Source organism: Hippoglossus stenolepis, chromosome 4 (genome assembly GCF_022539355.2).
Source record: "Hippoglossus stenolepis isolate QCI-W04-F060 chromosome 4, HSTE1.2, whole genome shotgun sequence".
Classification (NCBI taxonomy): Eukaryota; Metazoa; Chordata; class Actinopteri; order Pleuronectiformes; family Pleuronectidae; genus Hippoglossus; species Hippoglossus stenolepis.
Genome location: NC_061486.1, coordinates 8,282,364 through 8,303,605, shown reverse-complemented (window position 1 = coordinate 8,303,605; position 21,242 = coordinate 8,282,364). Strand labels below are relative to the sequence as shown.

The 21,242-nt window shown below is 43.3% G+C and overlaps 1 protein-coding gene and 1 long non-coding RNA gene across 5 annotated transcripts; one reads left to right on the top strand and one right to left on the bottom strand.

Moving 5' to 3' along the window:
* Positions 1-550: 550 nt before the first annotated feature.
* LOC118106676 lies at positions 551-4,077 on the bottom strand. The gene is made up of 3 exons (XR_004695228.2): positions 3,543-4,077; positions 1,968-2,072; positions 551-825 (listed from the first exon to the last, which is right to left on the bottom strand). It is a non-coding gene; the product is annotated as an uncharacterized LOC118106676 (long non-coding RNA).
* An 809-nt stretch (positions 4,078-4,886) lies between these two features.
* On the top strand, positions 4,887-20,793 carry hic1 (hypermethylated in cancer 1). Of its 4 annotated transcripts, none has more exons than XM_035155392.2 (2): positions 4,887-5,215; positions 11,305-20,793. In XM_035155392.2, exon 2 carries the CDS (start codon positions 11,322-11,324, stop codon positions 13,518-13,520), a length of 2,199 nt encoding a protein of 732 aa, XP_035011283.1. In that variant the 5' UTR covers positions 4,887-5,215; positions 11,305-11,321; the 3' UTR covers positions 13,521-20,793. The 4 variants fall into 4 exon arrangements, with proteins under 4 accessions (XP_035011283.1, XP_035011280.1, XP_035011281.1 ...); XM_035155389.2 differs by having other exon boundaries at positions 11,289-20,793; XM_035155390.2 differs by lacking the exon at positions 4,887-5,215 and adding an exon at positions 6,686-6,851.
* Positions 20,794-21,242: the final 449 nt, after the last annotated feature.

The window sequence follows — 21,242 nt, the reverse complement described above, 5'->3', positions numbered from 1 at the left end:
GCAGAGACCATGCATCGGACAGCCATGTGCTGCACAGACGCCCACTGGACTGGCCTACACGCAAACACGTACACACAGAGAAACACATGCCTAATCAATGATACTGTAACACAGGGGGGAGGAAGGACTAAGCTGAGATTAACATGTTAACTAAGGTTTACACAAGGCCGAGATATATGCATCGCTTGCCCTTCCGATTTAAAACCAGACAAATGTGCTGCGCAGGAAACGTCGTAGATGCAGAGTGCATGCGGATGTACTCGAGCTGCCTTCAATTGCCAGAAAGTTACAATGATCAGCATAACAGATCATATGACTGTTGTTGTAGTGACGTGTAGCGCCGTAACCCCCAGACAAGGGTGGAGGATGTTATTTGTCACTGAAGAAGAATGAGTAGGTGAAAAAAATTGCATTTTATTACCAAAAAGGTACTTTAACAGAAAGACAAAATGATCCCTGGGAAGTGCAACAAAACAAAAAATCTGCAGCCTCACCACAAGCTGCCAACTCCCCCCCACCCATTTTGCTTTATAGCCTCACCTACCAGGAAGCTACCACCAGCGCTGGTAAGACAAAGGTGAGCTAAACAGAAAGACAAATAGAAACCACACTCAACACAAGTTTCTGGGTTTCTGCTGAGCTCACAATCCAATCTATCTGCACAAATACAGCAGATAAAGGCAAAAGGTTGACTGAGATGTAATCCAATGCAGCACACTTCACCCGTTCTCTGTCTCCTTGAGTCTGACCAGCCCGTCCTTTCTCAGAGAGCTGATCGTGCAAACCTGTTGTCACTCACTGCCTGATCTGACCCCCTGCACATACCTGGCAAAACAGCAATCAAATAAATAAACTGTCAACACATACTTGCTGTAAAAGAATACAACACACAACTCAAAAAGAGATTATCTACAGGATCTAATTGTTAATCAAAATTCTAATAATAATCAAATGACCAAATGTTTAATGTAAGGAGACAGGGCCTAGTGGAAAAGGGGGCGAGAACAGCACCCTTTTCACATGACGACTGAAATTTCCTTCAGCCCTGAATTTTTGCATCATTCATTGTTTTCATTTTCGGGCTCGCAGCTTTATTGTTTGGACTCATTCTAATCTCTGTTTTCAGTCGTCACTGGGCACGATGACATCACTGGGTCCTTATCCATCCCAGTTCCTTCTGGTGTTGTTCAATGTTTTGGTCGTATCACATGGCACATGGCCTTTTTTATTTTATTTGTTAATTTCCTTTTTCATTTATGGTCTAAAATATGACACTATTCAGTATCATCAAAACTTTACAAGTCTCATAACATCAGTAGAGAATGTCAATTTCCCTTAATGTTCTCAGCCTCCATCTGGGTGGCATAACAGATTCACCCATGTTGCACCCTGTGTTAGTTAAAAGGAGAAGCTTAACATTTTTTTGGAAAGCTTAATTCTCTCTTGCTGTGAATTAGATGAGCAGATCGATATAACTCTCATGAGAGTGGTATCGATCTTCTCATTTCCCCTTTGGCAAGAGAGGAAATAAATGTGTTTTCCAAAACGTCAGACCATTAAGTTGGCTGATACGAGAATACCTTGATATATTTGATCAGATGCATTTCTCTTGTAGCCTTGTTTACAGTGTGTACAGAGAAACTGGAGACCAGCTAAAATACTCAAAAAGGCAAGAGTGCAAAAAAATATTTGGGCAATGAAACATTGTATATTATGAGTGTTCCCAAAACCAGAAACTGTTTTGCATTCATATGTTTCCATTTGTGAAAATAAAATTGGATCTGGCTCTAATCATGGCATGATAATTGTCCATCACCAGCAGATGGGTGAACTAGAATAGCGACCAAACGCACACAACAGCTCTGCTCATTCAAATGACATGCCTTGCACGCCTGTACTCTAAAGCTGTCGCTAAACCGCTCATTACGATGAATTAAGAGAGGCCTGTGTGTAAATGTTGAGCCTACCGTTCAATTTTTGGTGGCGAGGGGAATCCGAAGCTGGAGGGGTGTGTGTCTGGTATGGTGGGGGCGGTCACAGCAAGCATCTGGAGATATGTGTGGCCATGTCCACTGGAAAGAGAGAAAGAAAGAAAGGAAAGAGGGATGATTGATGAGAATGAAAGAAGGAGAGCGAGAGAAAGAGAGCAAAAGGCCTTGTGTGCAAAGTCTGGGACAATACACTGCGATGGTCTGTTTCAAGGTGTTAAGATTACCTTCATACTGTCCTGTCTATTGTCCAGCCCTGCTCTGTCTCTCTGCTGGCAGACACAAATGGAGCAATAATAGGGTGATTGCAATATTCGTCACTCCAAACCTAAATTGGAACAAGGTGCTTCGGGCTTCGGAGACACGGTGACCCTGCAACGTATCTGCTCGCAGATGTCTGAGAAACTTGGCCCCGGTCATTCAGAATATTCAGCCCCGTCGCTGTGTTTCCACATCCAGCGAGCTTCTGCAAGATATATGTCACATGTAAAAACCTGAAGTGCTCACACTTGGAAGAATGGTGGGAAAGGTGTGTGATTTAGAGGGTGACAGCACACTGCTGGGAGATTTAGCCGCTCTCCCTGCCTTATCTCCAGCTCTGGTTCCTTCACTGAGTGTTGGTCTTCGGGGAAGTCGCTTTGGCACCAGATCCCAGGGCCGAACTCGGGGCCCAGCTCTCACAGCTTTAATTGAATCATTGCTTACAACCTGCAATTTGGAGGCTTTCTCTTGTTTTTCAGTTCATTAAAAGTTCAGTGTTTCAGGTTTGCTGTGCTCCAGATTACGGTATGTTAAACTGTGTTTTGACAGGCTGAGGTTTAATGTCCTGCACAGGCCTCTGGAGGCTGATTGATTAGTGAGATAAAGTCTGTCTGGGAAGACAACAGCTGAACAAAGAAGCAGAAATTTACAAATGTTAGTTTCATACTGTTGGACGTGCTCCTCCCCTCTTTCAAATATAGGTTAGATACCTATGTTAACATTTTTATTGCTTTTAACCCTGTCGGTCACATTTATTGGTTATGATTCTTGACCTCGTCCCTCGTCAAAAAAGACTTACGACGTAGTTTGACGTGTAAAACTTGAATATTAGTTACTTAAAGGAGTAAATGATAAAAGTATGTTGTTGCACTTAATCGGTTTTGCCTGTGTTATTGGTTGTGAGCCTATTGTAGGTGCAACACCATTTACAAAACACCACAGATTTCACTGATTAGCTGGATTCTTGTTCTTTAATGATCCATCACCTGCTTGAACACGTGCTGTGACCTTGACTTAAAAATCGACACATGTATAATCCATCAACTCATTGTAATGCAAAATACACAAAATGTCTCTTAATTTTCAAATAGCTGTAGTTATCTCAAAACGGAAAATTATTTGAAACAACAACAAAAAAATGACTGAATGATCACATGATGTAAACACTATTGCTCAAGGATTCAGTCTTGGGAGCGTAAGGGTTAAAGAACATCACCAACCAGGATTTAGTGCTTTAAGAGGTGTGTAATCTAAAACAGAGAGAAACCAAACTATGTCAAAGACGTAACCTACCTGACAGGCAGCGTATGACATCACTGAATGTTTCCCTTGGCGGAAAAAAAACTATTTTGGACCATGAATTGAAACACGGTGTCACATCCTTGATAGAACATATCCATTCTCCCTCGCAGCTCTGCCTACATGTGTCCATGAGGTTATCCTCGGTTCATCGAGAGAACATGGAAGTGAGAGACAATGCCTTCCTCCTCGCCAACGGGCTCCCTGCGTGGCTCGGATCTCCTCATTGAAACGGCAGCACCTTCAGCTCGGATCATTTCGAGAGGAAGAGGGTCTGCAGGCTTCACGAGATTGTCATCTGCTGTTGTGATCAAAACAAACGTGAATAGGCCTCGGCCCCGTGAGTGCGCATCACATCGGCTGTCTGCTGATGACCTCAGTGATGGTAAAATAATTAGCTCCTTCTATTCCAAGCGGCGGCCTTTCAAAGGGATCTCTTGATGGCTGAGGAAAAAGTTCAAGTTTGGAGCACGTCTGACACAATCCCTTTAATACGGTGGATTAAACATGAGTAAGAAGTATTGTTTATAGAGAGTTAATGACTCCAGTGTACACACAGAGAGAAAATCTTCTGTTTAAACAACACTGAAATCAATAAGCAGCAGCAGAATACATTCTAGAGATGCTTTCTGTCATAAAAGTTTGAATAAACCAGCCTCAAGTGGTGATTATGAAAAACAATAACAACAAACCACCCAAGCTGCAACATTATTGCAACATAGTATTTTTTGTGGTTAAAAGTACTCAAGTACTATGCTTGGATAATTTGTTTTTGGGGAACTCATAATTTATCATTCAATTTCATTCAAGTTTATTCTTCATCAGGAAAATATTGTACTTTGTAGTCCACTAAATTCAGCTTAAAATTTATATTTTACACATAAAACATAGAATTGGCCTATATAACATTAAACTGCAAAGGTTTAAAGCAGTTTAAATTAGCTATAACCTGATTAATTATGACATTAAAATACAATTTGCATGTTAATGCATTGATAACATTGATTCAATAACAGAAAATTATAATAGTATATAAAAGTCAAAGTGCCAAAAATGCTAAAAGTACTTTTACTTTTGATGCATTTAGTTGCTTTTTGTACTTTTTTTTATGAATTTCCACTTTTGCTGAAGTAAAATATCTTTAAACTGAAATCTAAACCCTTTTTCTATCAGTGCACAATTTCATCACTCAAGGTTAATTCACCTGAACTCATTTTACAAACCTTTCATTTGCAAACCAGTTACGAGGCTGGTTTTCCACAGGTTTATAGTTCCCTGTGTGTCACAGCTGTGCTTCCAGTGAATTCCTCCCAAACATCCCCGCACCTCTCGTCCACCTCTTTAAAGCCAGTGGGGACTCGCTGCCGTTGGGTGTCGCTGTGCGCGTAAAGTCTCCACCGGCAGGTTTTGGTCCGACCGGACCCAACAACAGTCTGAAGTGTCAGAGTGTCGCTAACACGTGAGAAACCCAGTGTATAGAAGAGGCTGAAGGACGGGGAAAGAGGGGGAGAGAGAGAGAGATACAGGGCCGCAAAATTACGCGGAAGACGAGGCTTTTTTTTTGTTGCGGAGGAGCCGGACGTGGAGGAAACGGCGGCAGATCTCTGATGAGGGAATGCCGAAAAGGAGAGCAGACACACGGCCAGAGCACCAGACATGAGTTCGAGGTAAGAGTGAGATCCGGCGGAGAGGCAGGGATGACATCCCCGCAGACGTGTGGTCGTGCGCAGTGTCAGAACGAGCAGCAGACTGTGCGCGTCCACGATCACAAGTTTATCCAACTTTAATGTGCTTTTTAACGTATTTTTAGATTTGAGCCGATGCTCCCGGTGAAGCCTGTAGTGACTGAGAATGAACATCTGGATCATATTGTCATATCCGGCCTAAAGCTTATCTGATATAAACTTTGTTAGACATATTTTATTTTTTAAATATTAACCCTGATATATTAAACCATCCTTTTATAATATATAGGCCACAAGATGTTGGTGTAAAGAAAGAAATAAGCTTACAATTCATAAAAGCCACGTAAAATATTTAATATTAGTTTTAATATCCACAGAAGGTGGAGAATTTCTATAATAAAATGAGAATAATTTATTTTAATGACAGCACAGTGGACTCCATGTATTACTCATACAGCTGCCTTCTTTTATTACTTAGCATTAACATATTTTGAAATCAATGCAGTGGGAAAATAAATGACCAGGTTTTTTAAGTATGGAGGCACATTACTGAAGTTATCTAAATGCAAAAAGGCTCTAAGGTGTGTGAGGGGACACAGTCAGTCCATCCATGTCCAGGTGATGGTGCTTTACCTGAGAGAGAGAGAGAGAGAGAGAGAGAGAGAGAGAGAGAGAGAGAGAGAGAGAGAGAGAGAGAGAGAGAGGTTTAAGGTTTTTTCCTATTAAACCTCCCTTTAGTTTCCACTTATCTTTTGCTGGTCTTTAAGTGAAGCCAGGGGGCCCTCTTAAAGATCCACATGTTCTCAGTGGATTTCTGCAGGGAAGGTGCATGCCACCTTCATTTAACAGGTTTATTGGTTCTACTTTATTAAAAAAACTATTACAGTTGGAAATTAATTAGTTTTTATCAATAGCATTGAATTAATTGATTACATTTTGGCCTCAGGGACAAAATGAAAAGTCAACATAGTGAAGTTTTGGAGGACGTTTGATTCACTTCCATCAGTAGACTCCTCTCCTCGGTGGAAGGGCAGCTGATCATAAATATGGAACATATATCCCGATGTATACACTCGCTGTCTGTCTCTTTAAGGCGATGTGTTGAGAAGTTCAAGTCGGGGTCACTCGAAGTTCCTGCCCTCGATTTTACCTTTTAGTTTTATTATAGACTGACATCACACGGGGCGCTAAAACACTTAAGGCGCATAGAGGCTCCATTATCATCCCGGTGCGCGTTATTGCTCTGACTCAAAAATAGCTAAGGAAATTACTAGAAAAAAGAAACAAGAGGAAACTGATGCTGGTCTGAGCACGTATTTTTTTTATTTTTTTATAGGAGGGGATGAGAGAGAGAGAGAGGGGAGAGAGGAGGGGCACAGGGAGAAAGAGGGAGAGGGAGGAAAGTGGGTGGGGGGACGGACCTGAGGAGCGACAAGAAATTCATATCAATTAATAATCATAAAAAAAAAAAGCGCTGGCAGACGCGCTCGGAAAACTGGCATGGTTTTGTTGGAGGCTGGCAGTTCAAAGCTGAAACGTCAGATATGACTCCTGGAGGCTGCTGAGATGATCATTAAGGGAGACTTAGATCGGATGGCAGAGGACATCGGGCATGCAGGTAAGAGCTGCTGCTGCTGCTGCTGCTGCTGCTGCTGCGCACATGGAGGCACCAGAGCAGAGGAGGAGGAGGAGGACGCATGGCAATTTAGCTTTTTATTCCTTTAATACTGCAGCGGGATGTGCAGCCAGAGAGAAAATACATTTCTTAAAATGAATCGTTGATATATTAGTAAGACACAAACTTTGTGTAATGCAGCCTGCATGTGTTTTTTTTACTCCAGTCTTATATCCTTCGCTTTTTTCTTCTTTCCGCATTAAATTAGATTTAATAAAAAAAAATTCTCTCTAATAATTAATTATAGACAGTTAATCTCTAAAATTCTCCAGGGTCAGAATGATGTAGTCTTGAAATGTGGCTTCAAAGTTCAGCAAAAATAGATTTTAAAATTATGAAAGTGCAAAACAAGACGAATCCAGTTGGATTTCTTTTTTGTATTTGACCTGCGAGTTTAATTATTAATTTCAGATTAATTATTAAAAGCTAAAGGCAACATCGACTTCTGTCAAAGCGGATCTTCGGCGTATTTAATAACCAGGTGACTTATTTAAAAAAGGAAGTTGCAGCAAATAAATAAGTTCCAGTTTGATGTTGTAAAACAGGCCCATCACTGTGCGTAATAACGTCACCGTTGAGTTCAGGATTAACAGACGCGTTAACAGACTATTATAGAATAATTTAAAAGTGTGTGTGTGTGGAGTCACTTCTTTAATTTATGGATTTCCGAGGTTTCATGTGAGCTGCATGACGGAGCAGCTTGTGAGCGCTGCTGACAGGTCTGAAGACGCAGAGAGCTGCTATAAGAAACAGCTGTGTGGCGCAGGCAGGGCGCAGAGGACGCTGCGTCTCTGGAGGTGATTTAGGAGACACATACGCAGAGGTAGAGAGTGGATGAGGCGCACAGACACACACACACACATCGCACTCGTGATGTGGTTTTGCTGCAGCGATAATACGCGAAGAGCAGGGGAGAACGGATTAGAGCCGGAGAAGACGCGCACAGGGTCAGGAGACCAGCTCCATGCTGGTGCCTGCGAAGAGGCGACGTGAAGCGCACAGACAAGACAGTGACAGAGGAACCAGTCCTCATGTCCCGAACTTAAACATCACGGCACAAAAGGCAAATATTGTTCATAGATTCAATATTGATTTATTTTGTGAAGTTTGTCACTTTTAAATGCTCAGGAGAAGAAATTATAAAAAAAAAGTAAGTCATGCAATTAAAATGAATTAAAATAGAATAATCTGCTGGGAAATCTACAGGATAATAATTGACTGAAAACCCCCCAAAAAACTGCCAACTTGTTCTGCTGATGCTTCAATGGAAGTGTTGATTATTATTAAATGTGATTTTACTGTAACAAAACAAGCTGTGTGTTGCTCTCCTGCAACTTTAAAGGCTGTAGATGTGCAGGGATTCTTTTCTTTAAATTGTGTGATTGCAGCATTTAAACATGAAACTGATGCTGACTCTCTCCATCATGTTTGCTGATCTGACTAAAACTTATTCACTTATTCATCAGCCTCGGTCTGCACTGCAGGCTGCACTCACATGTAAGGAAAGCTCCCAGTCTGATATCTCATGCATGTAAAACCTCTCCAGCTTGTATTCGACCCTGGTGACTCACAGAAACAACAAAAATTAAATTAGTTGGATTGAAGTAATAAAAAACCTACAGTCAAATCTCTTTTTTTGCTAGTTTACACTGGACTCTGTGCTGCAGTGTTGCCCCATAAATTGAACATATAGACGATGTGAACATGGCGGAATGGGCTCTAAAATAAACATGGCTGCGTGGGAAGCAAATTGAAATGAGAGAAAATATAACGTGAAGATGATGTTTTAAGCAGATGTCTTGGAGTGTTTATGTGACTGAGGCTGGATGTAGACTTTTGACGTTTAAGTCTCCGGCTTCATCCCCCAAACCACAAAAGTGATAAAACAGACAAAACACAGGGACAGTGAATATGCAGATAATGCAAATAAGTGAATGTCATCGCTGTAAACAAGCATCAGGATCATTTAAGTTTCCTCCGCTTGTTGATGGGTCGTTAGAAATAAGGCTGTCGTGATGAAAACCTCTTCTCAGGCGACTCTGACTGTGTGTGCAACTGTACAAATTTTGTAACTCGGCCTGTTTAACACAACAAAACAACAACACAAGCTGCGGTGCAGGTTTCGGATTGTGTTAACCAGAATATTATATGTAACAGGCTGGATTTTAAAATGTGTTCCACGGCTAAATCACACTGCAATCACCGCTGGTTTCCTAACAGGATGAAGTGAGCTTACACATGCACACCAGATCAAGAATTAAAAAAACACTTTTTTTTTGTCATCAAACGGCGAGGTCAGCTGATTTGAAAGGCAAGGAGTGGGGTCACACAGGAATCAGACTGGTCCCAGCGAGAGTAAAGCGATTTGAACTGTGTTGATCGGAAAACCCACAGCCACCTTGTCTAGTTGTTACCACAGGACTTTACCAAAAACAAAGTTGCAGCAGATTCCAGATTCATGCACAAATGCAGATTTTTTGCATGACTCCTATAGAAAAAGCAAACGTAGATTCAAATGTTTCAAACAAATCCAGATATAAAGTTGGGTTTAGTTTTCTGCTGTCCTCTGGGATGAACTGTCACATAACGGTGCAAGAGCGCACAGTGATTCCGTGTGTGTTAGTACACAACCTGTCACCATGTCCCGCTGAAGTCACCATGCAGCAAACCAGTGAGCTGAACAAGCCTCAACGCAATAGAGACTCTGCAGAAGTTCAGCCAGTTATGGAAATGACTCGGCCCGTTCCTCGCATCACACTCGTCTTCTAAACACGTTTGATCCGACCGACGTTGATATTTGTAGTCGAGTACCACTGTGGCGTAATCAAAGCCAGACAGAAACCAGAAGTGGAAACACTTTAGATGACAACAGGGGAAAATGATGGAGTGTGAGTCCAGCGTAAACCTGCCATATACCTGCCTTTTTATTCACAGCTTTTGTTCTTTTTTAAATTTATTTATTTATTTAAAGATATTTTTGACAAGACAATAAGTAACAAATAGCACATCAGTCATGTGTGTAGAAATGAGCACAGAATATTAAATAAAAATTTAATTCATATTTAAAAGATGTTCATCCCTATGTTCATCTGCTGTTGTTATACTGACAGTAACTTTTAATTTTTCAGTGATAATGATGCTGCCTGATGATGAACATCAGAGCGACCTTGAGGTTTGGTCATACTTAGCTTTAATAGAGAAAAATAGACATGATGTTTTAGGATTCTCCAAAATTTCTCAGTCAGATTAAAACAAAATAAAATTCATATTTCTTGTGCTGAGCGCGTAGACTGAACAAAATAAACAAGAAGTGAATGAGCTGGTGTCAGGAAGGCTGGGATCAGACAGATGACATGATATTTATTTAGTTGCTTGTTTCCCATCAGCGAGTGCAAACCCGTGGGGACAGTTTTAGATGTTTAATCCCTTATGTAAACAGATGCCACTGATTGAACAATACATTGTGTTTCGTGCACGCAGCTGACGTAGTTTATTTTAAGCTGGATGGAGCAGTCAGGGTTGATGTCGTAGTGTGTGCGTGTGTGTGTGCGCATTAGATCCCTGGAGCTCATCTCAATGTACAGCACTGAATCGTCTAAGCTTGATTTACATCCTGTGCGCTCCACTGTTCCTTATATGACTGGACAGAGCTTGGAGCCGAGAGACCTGTCTTTTTTTGGACGTGTCCTTCCCTCACACGTTTATACCTGCTGTTCATCATATTTGTGAAACGTTCATCGCTCGCTTTGTTTAAAAACGTCTGCACATCACTCCTGGAATACTGTATCAGGAAGCCAGCAGTTGCAAAAATATATATCTGTGGTTCTCTGGCTTTACTTCTCAGTCTCTGTGTTTTTGCTCGCTGCAGAGGAAGTGAATGCATACACTTGAATTTCTGATAATGAGAAAACCACTGCAGCTGCTCACCTTTAGCAAAAGTTCACTTTTACCGAGGGGCCTGCATGTGCATTTCCCACACATGAGTTCTGCTCGCTGCACACGTCTCATAGAGCTGAATCTATGATTTAAACAGGATTTTGCAAATACTGAAGGCTTTGATAACAAATTAATTAGTAAACAAGGCAACAAAATTAAATGATAAAACTGTAATTATGAATTTGCATAAAAATTCTGGTAAATTAACGGATGTGTTGTGTTTTAAAATAATAATTTTGCAAATGAATTCACCTAAATTAATCATCAGACATGTAAAACTTTTAAACTTTTTCACACTTAAATGTTTCAAATGTATGTAAATCCTGACCTTTTCATAGATTTCTTAGATGAAATGCATCATTGATTATAACAGTAATGCTGGAAATGACACATTGCTTTTGTTGATGTGGCTCGAAATGCTGACTGCTGCATGATATTTTACAGATATCTCTCGTTGCAGGTGGCGGACTGAAGACGATGCTGGATGCCATGGACGTTCCAAGTCATGCTAGGGATCTCCTCCTGCAGCTCAACAGCCAGCGCACCAAGGGCTTCCTGTGTGATGTTATCATTGTGGTGCAGAACGCCCTCTTCAGAGCTCACAAGAACATTTTGGCCGCCAGCAGCCTCTACTTGAAATCGTTGGTGGTCCATGACAATCTCATCAACCTCGACCACGAGATGGTGAGTCCAGGCGTGTTCAGGGTCATTCTGGACTACATCTACACAGGCCGCCTTACCGAGGGAGACCCCACTTCTCCAACTGAACCCAATCTGGGGGCCGTCCTGGCAGCAGCTAGCTACCTTCAGCTGCTTGACTTAGTGGCGTTGTGCAAAAAGAAGCTGAAAAGACATGGCAAGTACCCGCCGCGCCTGGGCCCTGCATTTCTGCCCTATCCAAAGATGGGACCAAACAGCATGGGGTTAGGGAGTGGTGGCAGGTACAGAGTTTCTACTCCAGTCATTCAACCCTGCCCTCCAGGAGGAATTTTGAATAGCCATGCACCCCGGGCACCACCACTAGAGGAGCTAATTCCCCATCGATTAGCCATCCATGCTGGGGAGTTGTATGCTCCCACCTCCACCCAGGGCTCTCAGGTGTTCCCGTCCCTGCAGTCAGCTTTGCCTGCCCAACTTGGGCGTTCAGCCCATCCCGACAGGAACTGCTCCCCCAACTATGGCCTTGATCTCTCTAAGAAAAGCCCCAACTCCCAGTCTCAGCACACTCACTCCCATCTGGCAAACAGTCACAACGATGAGGAGCGAGACGGGACTCTGAGCGGCCGCACTAGTCCCATGCAGGGGACGAACGGCAGGGCCTTCCCCTCTGAAAAAATGGAGTGCACCGATCAGACAAGCTCCCTCACTCCTCCACCTTTTTCCCATCTCAACCAGTCCCTTGGCCCCCATCATCCCCACCTGCACCGCTCAGGCACCCAGGGCACAGATCGCTACCCATGCCCCCCCAGCCCTGACACTCCCACGGAAGGTGGCGAGGCAGGCAGGGAAATGGGCAACATCTACCGCTGGGTGAAACATGAGCCACTGTCATATACAGCTGAAGATGAAGATGAGGACGAGGATGAGGAGGAGGGGGGTGAAAACGTAGACCAGCATCACAACCACCACAAGGTTGGGGAGGAGAGTGAAGGAGCAGATGACAAGAGCGGGTCTGGCACAGAGGAGACGGGGAGCAGTGAAGGCCGCCCCTCCCCTACGGGACCAATGGGGAGGTTCCACATGCCGTATGAGCCAGAGAGCTTCGGGGACAATCTGTATGTCTGCATTCCCTGTGACAAAGGCTTCCCGAGCTCAGAGCAGCTCAATGCACACGTGGAGACACACACAGAGGAGGAGCTGTACGGCAACTCCGGTGGGGAGATGGGAAACAGCAATAACAGCAGCACCAAAAACATCAGCAGCAATACAAACGGCTACGGGAGCCTGAACAGCAGCAACAGCTTGAACAGTCTGTCCCATCTGGAGTCCAAGTCAAGACAGGGGCTGAATTCAGGGGCCCTCGGGGAGATGATGCGACCCTACCGCTGTTCCAACTGCGAAAAGTCCTACAAAGATCCAGCCACTCTGCGGCAGCACGAGAAGACCCACTGGCTGACGCGGCCGTACCCTTGCAGCATCTGTGGCAAGAAGTTCACGCAGCGTGGTACCATGACGCGCCACATGCGTAGCCACCTGGGCCTCAAACCTTTCGCCTGCGACTCCTGTGGCATGCGCTTCACCCGCCAGTATCGCCTCACTGAGCACATGCGCATCCACTCTGGGGAAAAGCCCTACGAATGTCAGGTGTGCGGGGGAAAGTTCGCCCAGCAGCGCAACCTCATCAGCCACATGAAGATGCACAGCAGCGGAGGGAGTGCGGGGGGCCTGACCGCAGATCTGAAACTGAAGCTGGACTTTGCAGAGGGCATCTATCCTCTGAGTAAATACACAGCAGAGCACCTTGGGCTGAAGCAGGAGAAGGCCAATGAACTTCACATCCAAGCTCAGCAGCTGGTGGCTGGCGGAAAGGCCTTGGAGAGCCTCTACCCGCTGTCCAAACTGGCCGCGGAGCACCTGGGCCTCATCCACGACAAGATGGATGTCCTGGGCCAACCCCTGCCCGCTCTCTCACAGGCCCTTGAAGCCCGCACCATTGACCGCTACTCACCCAGCTAAGACATGTGACCTGTCGCCAATAGGTCTGTGTGCACACACAACTTGCAGTATTCTAAAGCCATTCACCTCAGTATCCTCCTCTGCACCTCAGACTCAGGCCAAAAGAAACTGGTCTGCTAATGCACACCAAAACATTTAGACTGTCAGTGCCTTTCTATGCATCTAATGTATCTTAAAGTCCTCCTTCATAAAGGAAGTCTGTGCTATTCCATGACCAAGAGACACTCACTCAAAGAAGTACAGTATTTATGTACAGCGTATATATGCAAACAAACATTTCTTCTTTTTTTTTTTTTTCAGCCATTGAGCCACAGTTACAAATTGAAAACCAAAAATGAAATTGTTTTATTTATTTTTGTATCATGATGAAATCCAAAGAGAAACTGTTGCAAGGAAACATTGCAATCAGACCCTAAACCTGTGTACTATTGATTATCATCTGTGTACAAGAAATGACAAAAAAAAGCACATAAGGACAAGATCCAGGGTTTGTGTCCAGACCTGAGCGGAACTTTTATCAAATGAATAAACCAGCTCTCCTGGACTTTAAAGTAATGGGAGGATATATATATATTTTTCTTCTTGTTTTTTTTTTTCTTTTCTGTTTGTTGGGGTACTGGACAATGTATGTATCTGACCCTCCAGCTTCTCCCCACCGTGTTCCCTGCATCCCAAGGAAATAGCTCAACAATAAGAGCAATCGCTTCAGCATTGTCTCCTCTGCTCTGTTTTGACCACATGTTTTTTAAAGTAACCCACTCCCCTTCATATTTGTGTGTACAGGCTCACGCTATGTGACAGCAGCGGTAGCTTAAGCAGCCGTACACTCAGAGCGTAACCCTCCTCGAGCTAAAACTTCCTTTGCAGCTTGACTGACTTCCCACAGCTCTCACTTGTTATTGAGATGCAGCAAGCACGGCCCTGTGATCTCATAGCTGGGACATGATTGCACATACCCAACTGATGACACACTAATCCCTGCATCTCATGGCGTAGACGACGCATGGGTGTTGCCTCTGACATTGTGTAATATTTGCAGTTACGGATGCAGCTGAGGCTCGGACCGGGTCACGAGTTAATGACACAGAGATCTGTCAAGAGCAATTACTCCACTCGCAGCGTGATGATTAACGGTGGAGCGGCAGTAGTCAAATGCCGGGGTTGGACGCCGCTCTGATCCACTGTCCAACCTCACATCTGACCTCCCTCCCCCTGTAGTCTTCTGTCTGGGAGCCCTGCTACTGTTGACAGGCCAAAGTCAATGCTGTTCCCAGCCCTTTGCCTTTAAAAGTGCTCCACACGACACACACACACACACACACACACACACACACACACACACACACACACACACACACACACACACACACACACACACACACACACACACACACACACACACACACACACACACACAGAGCGAGCTGCTAATCTGTCAGTCAAATGAAAATAAGAAGGGGGTTTGTGTGTCTTCCCTGGAAGGAAGCTGACGGGTGAACAGCACTCCCCAGCTGCCGTGGCTCAGTAATCCCTGTGAAATCTCACTTTCTCCTGGACAATTCGCACTGCTCGCCAGCATGATGTCCCATTTCATGCCTGCCATCTTACCCCTCTGATCCACTTATTAACATCACATCCCAGCTTAGCAAGTGTCCCCCCCCCCGCCCCAGCCTCGCCTCCGTTTTTTTTCTTTCCCCCTGCGCTGGTATCAAATGTGGAAACAGAGAAAGACATATTTCTGTGTTGGCTGACCGGCGGCTCCTCCAGCTTGACAACAAAAGAGCACTTAAAGGTTGTGGGGTTGAAGGCACATTCTTGTCTTTGAATGTTTATTCCAAAGAGCACGCTGCCCTCTTTCTATTTTGTATTCTAACACTTTTCCTGGTCCCTCAGATAAAAAATGTCTGACCACTATAGTGCCAACGCCAACCTCAGTGGGTGAATGTGAAGACTAAAGCCATAAATACACTGTGATAGACGTAGTGACTCTTAAAGGCTTAAAAACAAACACAGACAATGTGCCTGACGTTTTGGGATTGTTTTTTTTTTTCTTCATGTACAATAATTTAAGGGCTTCTTTTTCTGTAGCATATGATCATATCAGACACGTTGTTTCCAGTCACTTACTTTTCTTTACTTCATTTTGATTTGAGCTGAAAGCAGCGCACGTGAAACTGGTGCTTTACCTCAGGACTGAACCCAGCATGGGGGAAAAGCTAAACTTTAGTCAACCCTCAGATAACAACTTCATCACACACACACACACTTTTTTTAAATTTTCTTATTTACAGGGCGGTGGTCCTGTGTTAAACCTGTGGTTATTTCTGTGTGTATACATTTCTTGTTACAGTTTAATGGTGGAGAGATAACATGTGATATTAACATTTGTGTTGTTATTTTTTACTATGCGGTATACATTTTCTATTGTGTTGTCCTCAAAGAGGCTTGTGTCGGTCTGACCAATTCCATTGTTATAACATGAGGCAAAGTCATCTTGGTAGTATCTTAACTGGCTGTTTGTGAATTTCCGAACCACATGTTAGTGCGCATAATGCCATTTTCTTTTTCTTATTTTTTTTATTCCAACCACACGTACAGTTAAAATCTAAGTGACGAGTGTAGAGCTTTGAAACTTTGGTTTGCCCACAAGACACGACGCAGCTCTCTGCACAGATAAGCAGTGGCTTTTCTGGGCGAGTCAGAAAAACGACTCTCAGATTGTTTGACCCCGTTTCTCCAGAGGTTAGTGAACTTTTGATGAGAGTCAGACTGAGGCCGCACACGCACACAAACACACAGGATGCCTGCTTGTTTTCGTTGATACTTCAAGTTTTGGGTTTGAAGAAATAAAGAAAGATAAACTTCAGATCAAACATTATTAACCGTAGCAACTCAGTCCACAAACATGCATACGTGTTAGAAAACGTAGCAACGGGCGGATGTCAGTCGTGGGAATTTCTCACTCCCTCTCATTCAGGAGTTTAAATGAAAATCTGTCTCCTCCTTCCCCTGCCTTACACCCTTAAAATAACATGATTTGTTTCCACTGTCACTTCAAATCTGTGCAGGAGGGAAGAGCAAGATAATGGCTGAACGTTTCTGTAGGATGTGCACTCCTTGCCACTTGTTTAATTGTGTCAATGTGTACGACGGACGGACGGGCGGACGGGGGAAGGTGGTGTGTGTGCATAGCGAGGGGAAGCGTTTTCTTGTCTGTTTGTGTGTCCCTATGCTATTTAAGCATATAAGCGGCTGTTAATGCATGTCCTGGGAATAGGGCTGGTGTGAAGGAGAAGAGCTGAGGAGCAGGAAGTGAACTTTTGGCTGGTGCGCTGCGCCGAGCAGGATGTGCCGTGTGTTTCTGCTCAGAGGCAGATAGAGAGACGGAGAATGGGGAGGGAGAGGAGCAGGGCGAGCGCAGCAGGGTGGACATGAGCCATTGTCTCAGTATGAAAGCCTGGTCGTACTTCTGAAACCCTCCATTCAGAAAACAAGTAGACTGTATCTTCTCTTTTCCTTCCCCTCGCTGCTCTCTGGGAATAAACCCCTGCTCAGTATCACGGTGATACGATGTCGTGGCCTTTCAAGCGCTGCACAGTGAGGAAGCCATTCAGACATTTTGTTACAATTTGAGGATGTTGTGGATTAATTTTTCTGGCATCCCTTTGGTCACAGGAATTCATCAGTGTTCTCCCCATAAAACATGTGTGACAGAGCCGATCAATATGAAGGTCATAGAAACTGTATTGTAAATCATAATTTAAAAACGTAAAAAAACAAAAAACTGGGTCTGTGGTTGATTCAGTTTGTAAAATTAGGAGAGTCTTGTTTTAATTTACTGGTGCAGCCACTCACCCCATGGGGGTTTAATGCCATGTGCCTTTTCTGAATGTTATTTATACGACACGTCAACTCAGAAAACCTCTGCTTCCCAAAGTGGTTTGGATGAAGATGTTTTGAAATAAATAAATTTAGTTTAGTCACATTAATTACCACAATGAAAATAAATGAATGCAAAACAATAAATAAAGGAGTGCTGTAAAACAAGCCACCAACCTCGAGATGTGAGCTTAACTTTTTTAAATTTTATTATATCAAATTCTTAAGTCCATTTCTTTCCTTTTTAATGAAATAGCAGCCGTCCCCCTTTTATAACACCGACATGATAGAATTAAAAAAGCATCTGGATGAGGCCAGTGTCAACCAAAAGAGAGGTTTGGAATGACACCACAAAAAAAAAAGTAAAAATTCAAAGTATGTATCTAAGTTTTCCACCAGCGGCAGCAGGCCGAGGTCACCTATGTGTAGAGTCCCGATCCGCAATCATGCTGTTTGACATTTATTGTGTTTCCCGCTGTGTGCCAGAAGGACTGAAGCGCTTCCCAGATGCTCAAAACAAAACTCGCTGATCATCTTTGTAGTTTCCACGGGACGCATTGCGGCGCGAGGCCTCTGACCGACGTTGCCTTGTTATGAAAGTCATATTCTGTGTGGTTGACCATGAGAGTGCAGCGCAGACGTGCCACTATTGTCCAATGTGATGATCATTTTTATGAGCAAGCCAAAAATTATTAATATTCAAGCCATATTTTGGCTGTGAAACCAAAAACTTTGGTCAGAAATACAAGTGTGCCTTTGGTATAAGGAGCATTCAGTGACTTTTCAATACTTTGTATGAGTGCATGCATAGGTGTGTGTGTGTGTGTGTGTGTGTGTGTGTGTGTGTGTGTGTGTGTGTGTGAGAGTGTGTGTGTGTGCACCTGCCCATCTACATGTCTCAGCGTCTTTCCCACAGTGCAGCAGGGTGAAGTACGATGGAGAGATTTGACACTTTCAGAGTCTTTATTACAAGCAGCTGCTTTAGATTTATTTCCCTGAACTGCACTTTTCTGGAAAAATCATTGTATTGTGATTTTTTATTACTCTTACGATCCCCTCGAAGTCCCACAATTGCCTTTTCCTCTGGCACTCTGCTTCCTTCGCCTTCCTCCTCTTCCTCCCTCCAGTGCAGAGCCCGGCCACGTTCGCTCACCGCCCTTGTTCCCTCAAAGCGCAGCCTTCCCCCTCACCTCTCTCTGTCCCCTCTCTCCTCTTACACTCGACTCCAACCGCTGACCCACAGCGCCCGCCGCCTCCCCCCCCCTCCCCTCCCCTGATCCACTTACTTCCAGCTGTTTTTCATGCTGAAGAAGACAGTTGTCTAAATGTTTACGTGAAGAGCTACTTTCTTTTTCTTTAGGCCCTGATCAATTTCCAAAATGAACTTTGTGGCATGTGTTAAAATACAGCAGATGATGGGCCAAATCTAAAAGTCTGACATCGTTATTGTATTCTGATCCCGGGGGCCAAGAAACGGCTTACAAAGGGGAGATTAAAGACAGCACATCATTGTAGAGGAAATGCAGAATAATGTGAGGGGAAATGTTCGGGGGAAAATATGCTCAGAAAGATGCCAGTAAAGTAAACATGTATGAAATTGCACAATTGAGCCGGGCCTCGGCTGCGCCAGCCAAGTCATGCGCCGGGATGGAGGGAACAAGTGAGGGAGAAGGGTTGAGAGGTAAAGAAGCAGAAACACAGAGACAAATAGCTTTGTGCTCGATGGTCATAACCTTCACTTAATAACAAAGAGAAACTGGTGGCGTTGTGTTTCTTCACCTCTGTTTTTTTTTAACCTCGTTCTTTGAGCTAATTCATCCCCCTCCTTTTTCTTTTTTTTTTTTAAAGGAAATTGTCTTGAAAGGAAAGTTTTTATTTCCTTTTCATTGTTCATTTCTGCGGGTCATGCCAAGGTTTCTTCACGTTCATGTCAGCATGCCCCCTGAGAAGTCATCCTCTTCCCAGACCGAACAATTAGCACCCAATCAGCACATGACCCACAGTAGGCTCTTTGTAGCTGAATATAGGGGAAGGGGGCTCTGGCTGCCCATGTCCTCCTCCTGCATCTGTTCAGCCTGCATCTCTGTTTCTGTCACACACACACACACACACACACACACACACACACACACACACACACACACACACACACACACACACACACACACACACACACACACACACACACACACACACGATGTGGACTGAGGTTTGAATCTTTTGGTTTACATTCTACAACGTCTGCTCCAGCAGTTAAAGTCCAAAAGAAAAAAACAAAGAGCAAGACAAAGGACAAACCAAGAGTTTGGAAGAGTGAAAGTTGTCAGGGAGAAGATTTGATTGTACACACACACACACACACACACACACACACACACACACACACACACACACACACACACACACACACACACACACACACACACACACACACACACACACACACACACACACACACACTCACACACACAGCTGGATGGCAGACTTCTGCTTCAGATTAGGTCAGATTTAATTAGGTTGCCCTGCTCCGTTTGGACTGTCGCTTCTTGTAGAAAAAACCATTATTAAAGAGAAGGCGATCCCGCTGACGGCTTCCACCCAAAACACACCGAAACCTGTGCCAAGATAGAGCCTCAGGGTCCACACACACACACACACACACACACACACACACACACACACACACACACACACACACACACACACACACACACACACACACACACACACACACACACACTCGCACACAAAAGCATTGATTCTGGTTTTGGAAAAAGGTTATGTGAAGAAATGATGGATTATGATCTAATGAAGATCACTGTGATGTTTTGAGGTGGTTTTCCTCTACGACTGATTGTGGTTCAAGGAAGTTCAGCAGCAACACAGACCGCCACGCAGACAGTGGTAGCTACAGATAGATGGAAAGAAAAACACATACATCACACATTTACAGTGGAGATGAGATTTTCAGTGGAAGACGGGATCGTATTTCAGCACAAGGCAGATGTGCGTGAAACACGATCAATGTCCAGTGTTTCGTTTTGTGCTTTTACAACAGTTTATACCGTGAAAACAATTAAAAGCAATACATTAAACCAAACAGTATTTTTTTTGTTTTCAATTTTTTTGCCTTTCATGTCAATATTGATTTTACTTTGCTTTAGTGAAATGAATGTATTTATTGCATGTCTACATGTTTTATAGTTAATTTTTCTTGTGTAAATTTCAATTGTGGGTTTTTATGATAATTTCATTTAATTATGGTGTCTTGATAAAATCATGTTGATAAGGCTTTTATTTTTTTTAAAAGCCAATGTGAAAAAAAATGTCATGTTTTTTTTGTTTGTTTCTATACTCAAAATCAACTTGGCAATAAAGTGAATTGCATAATGGATTCATAATGAAATGTGTCCAATCATTTCATTCATTTGTGTTTTTTGCATGTCCGAGTTAAATTCAAATAATAATACATAAATATACATTTATAATATGCATGCAATTCCATTGCAATCTTTTTTAGTTATAATTAAAATGTAAGAATTTGATTTACACTCATTTTATCCCATTTTTAATATTCTGTGCAAAAACTCCTGCAGCAACAAATTATGTTTTTGACACATTTATTGAGCGCGACGAGGGTTTCATATTAAAAGAAAAATATTAGACAAAAGACCACGATCGGGACCATTTCACAGCAATGACGACCACAAAAATGAGCAAACGCTGTTCATTTTCCTACAATACGTTCGCCTTCAAGTCCATATTCCCCCATATGGAGACATGTGAGTGCCTCATTTAAGACAGAGAATTTCAAATGAATCTCATACATCACACACAGTCCAC

Excerpts from the sequence above, each read along its gene's own strand:
- hic1 (XM_035155389.2), top strand. The coding sequence starts at position 5,156 with ATGAGGGAATGCCGAAAAGGAGAGCAGACACACGGCCAGAGCACCAGA. Across the intron at positions 5,216-11,288 it reads GCACCAGACATGAGTTCGAG|ATATCTCTCGTTGCAGGTGG; the intron begins GTAAGAGTGAGA and ends GATATTTTACAG.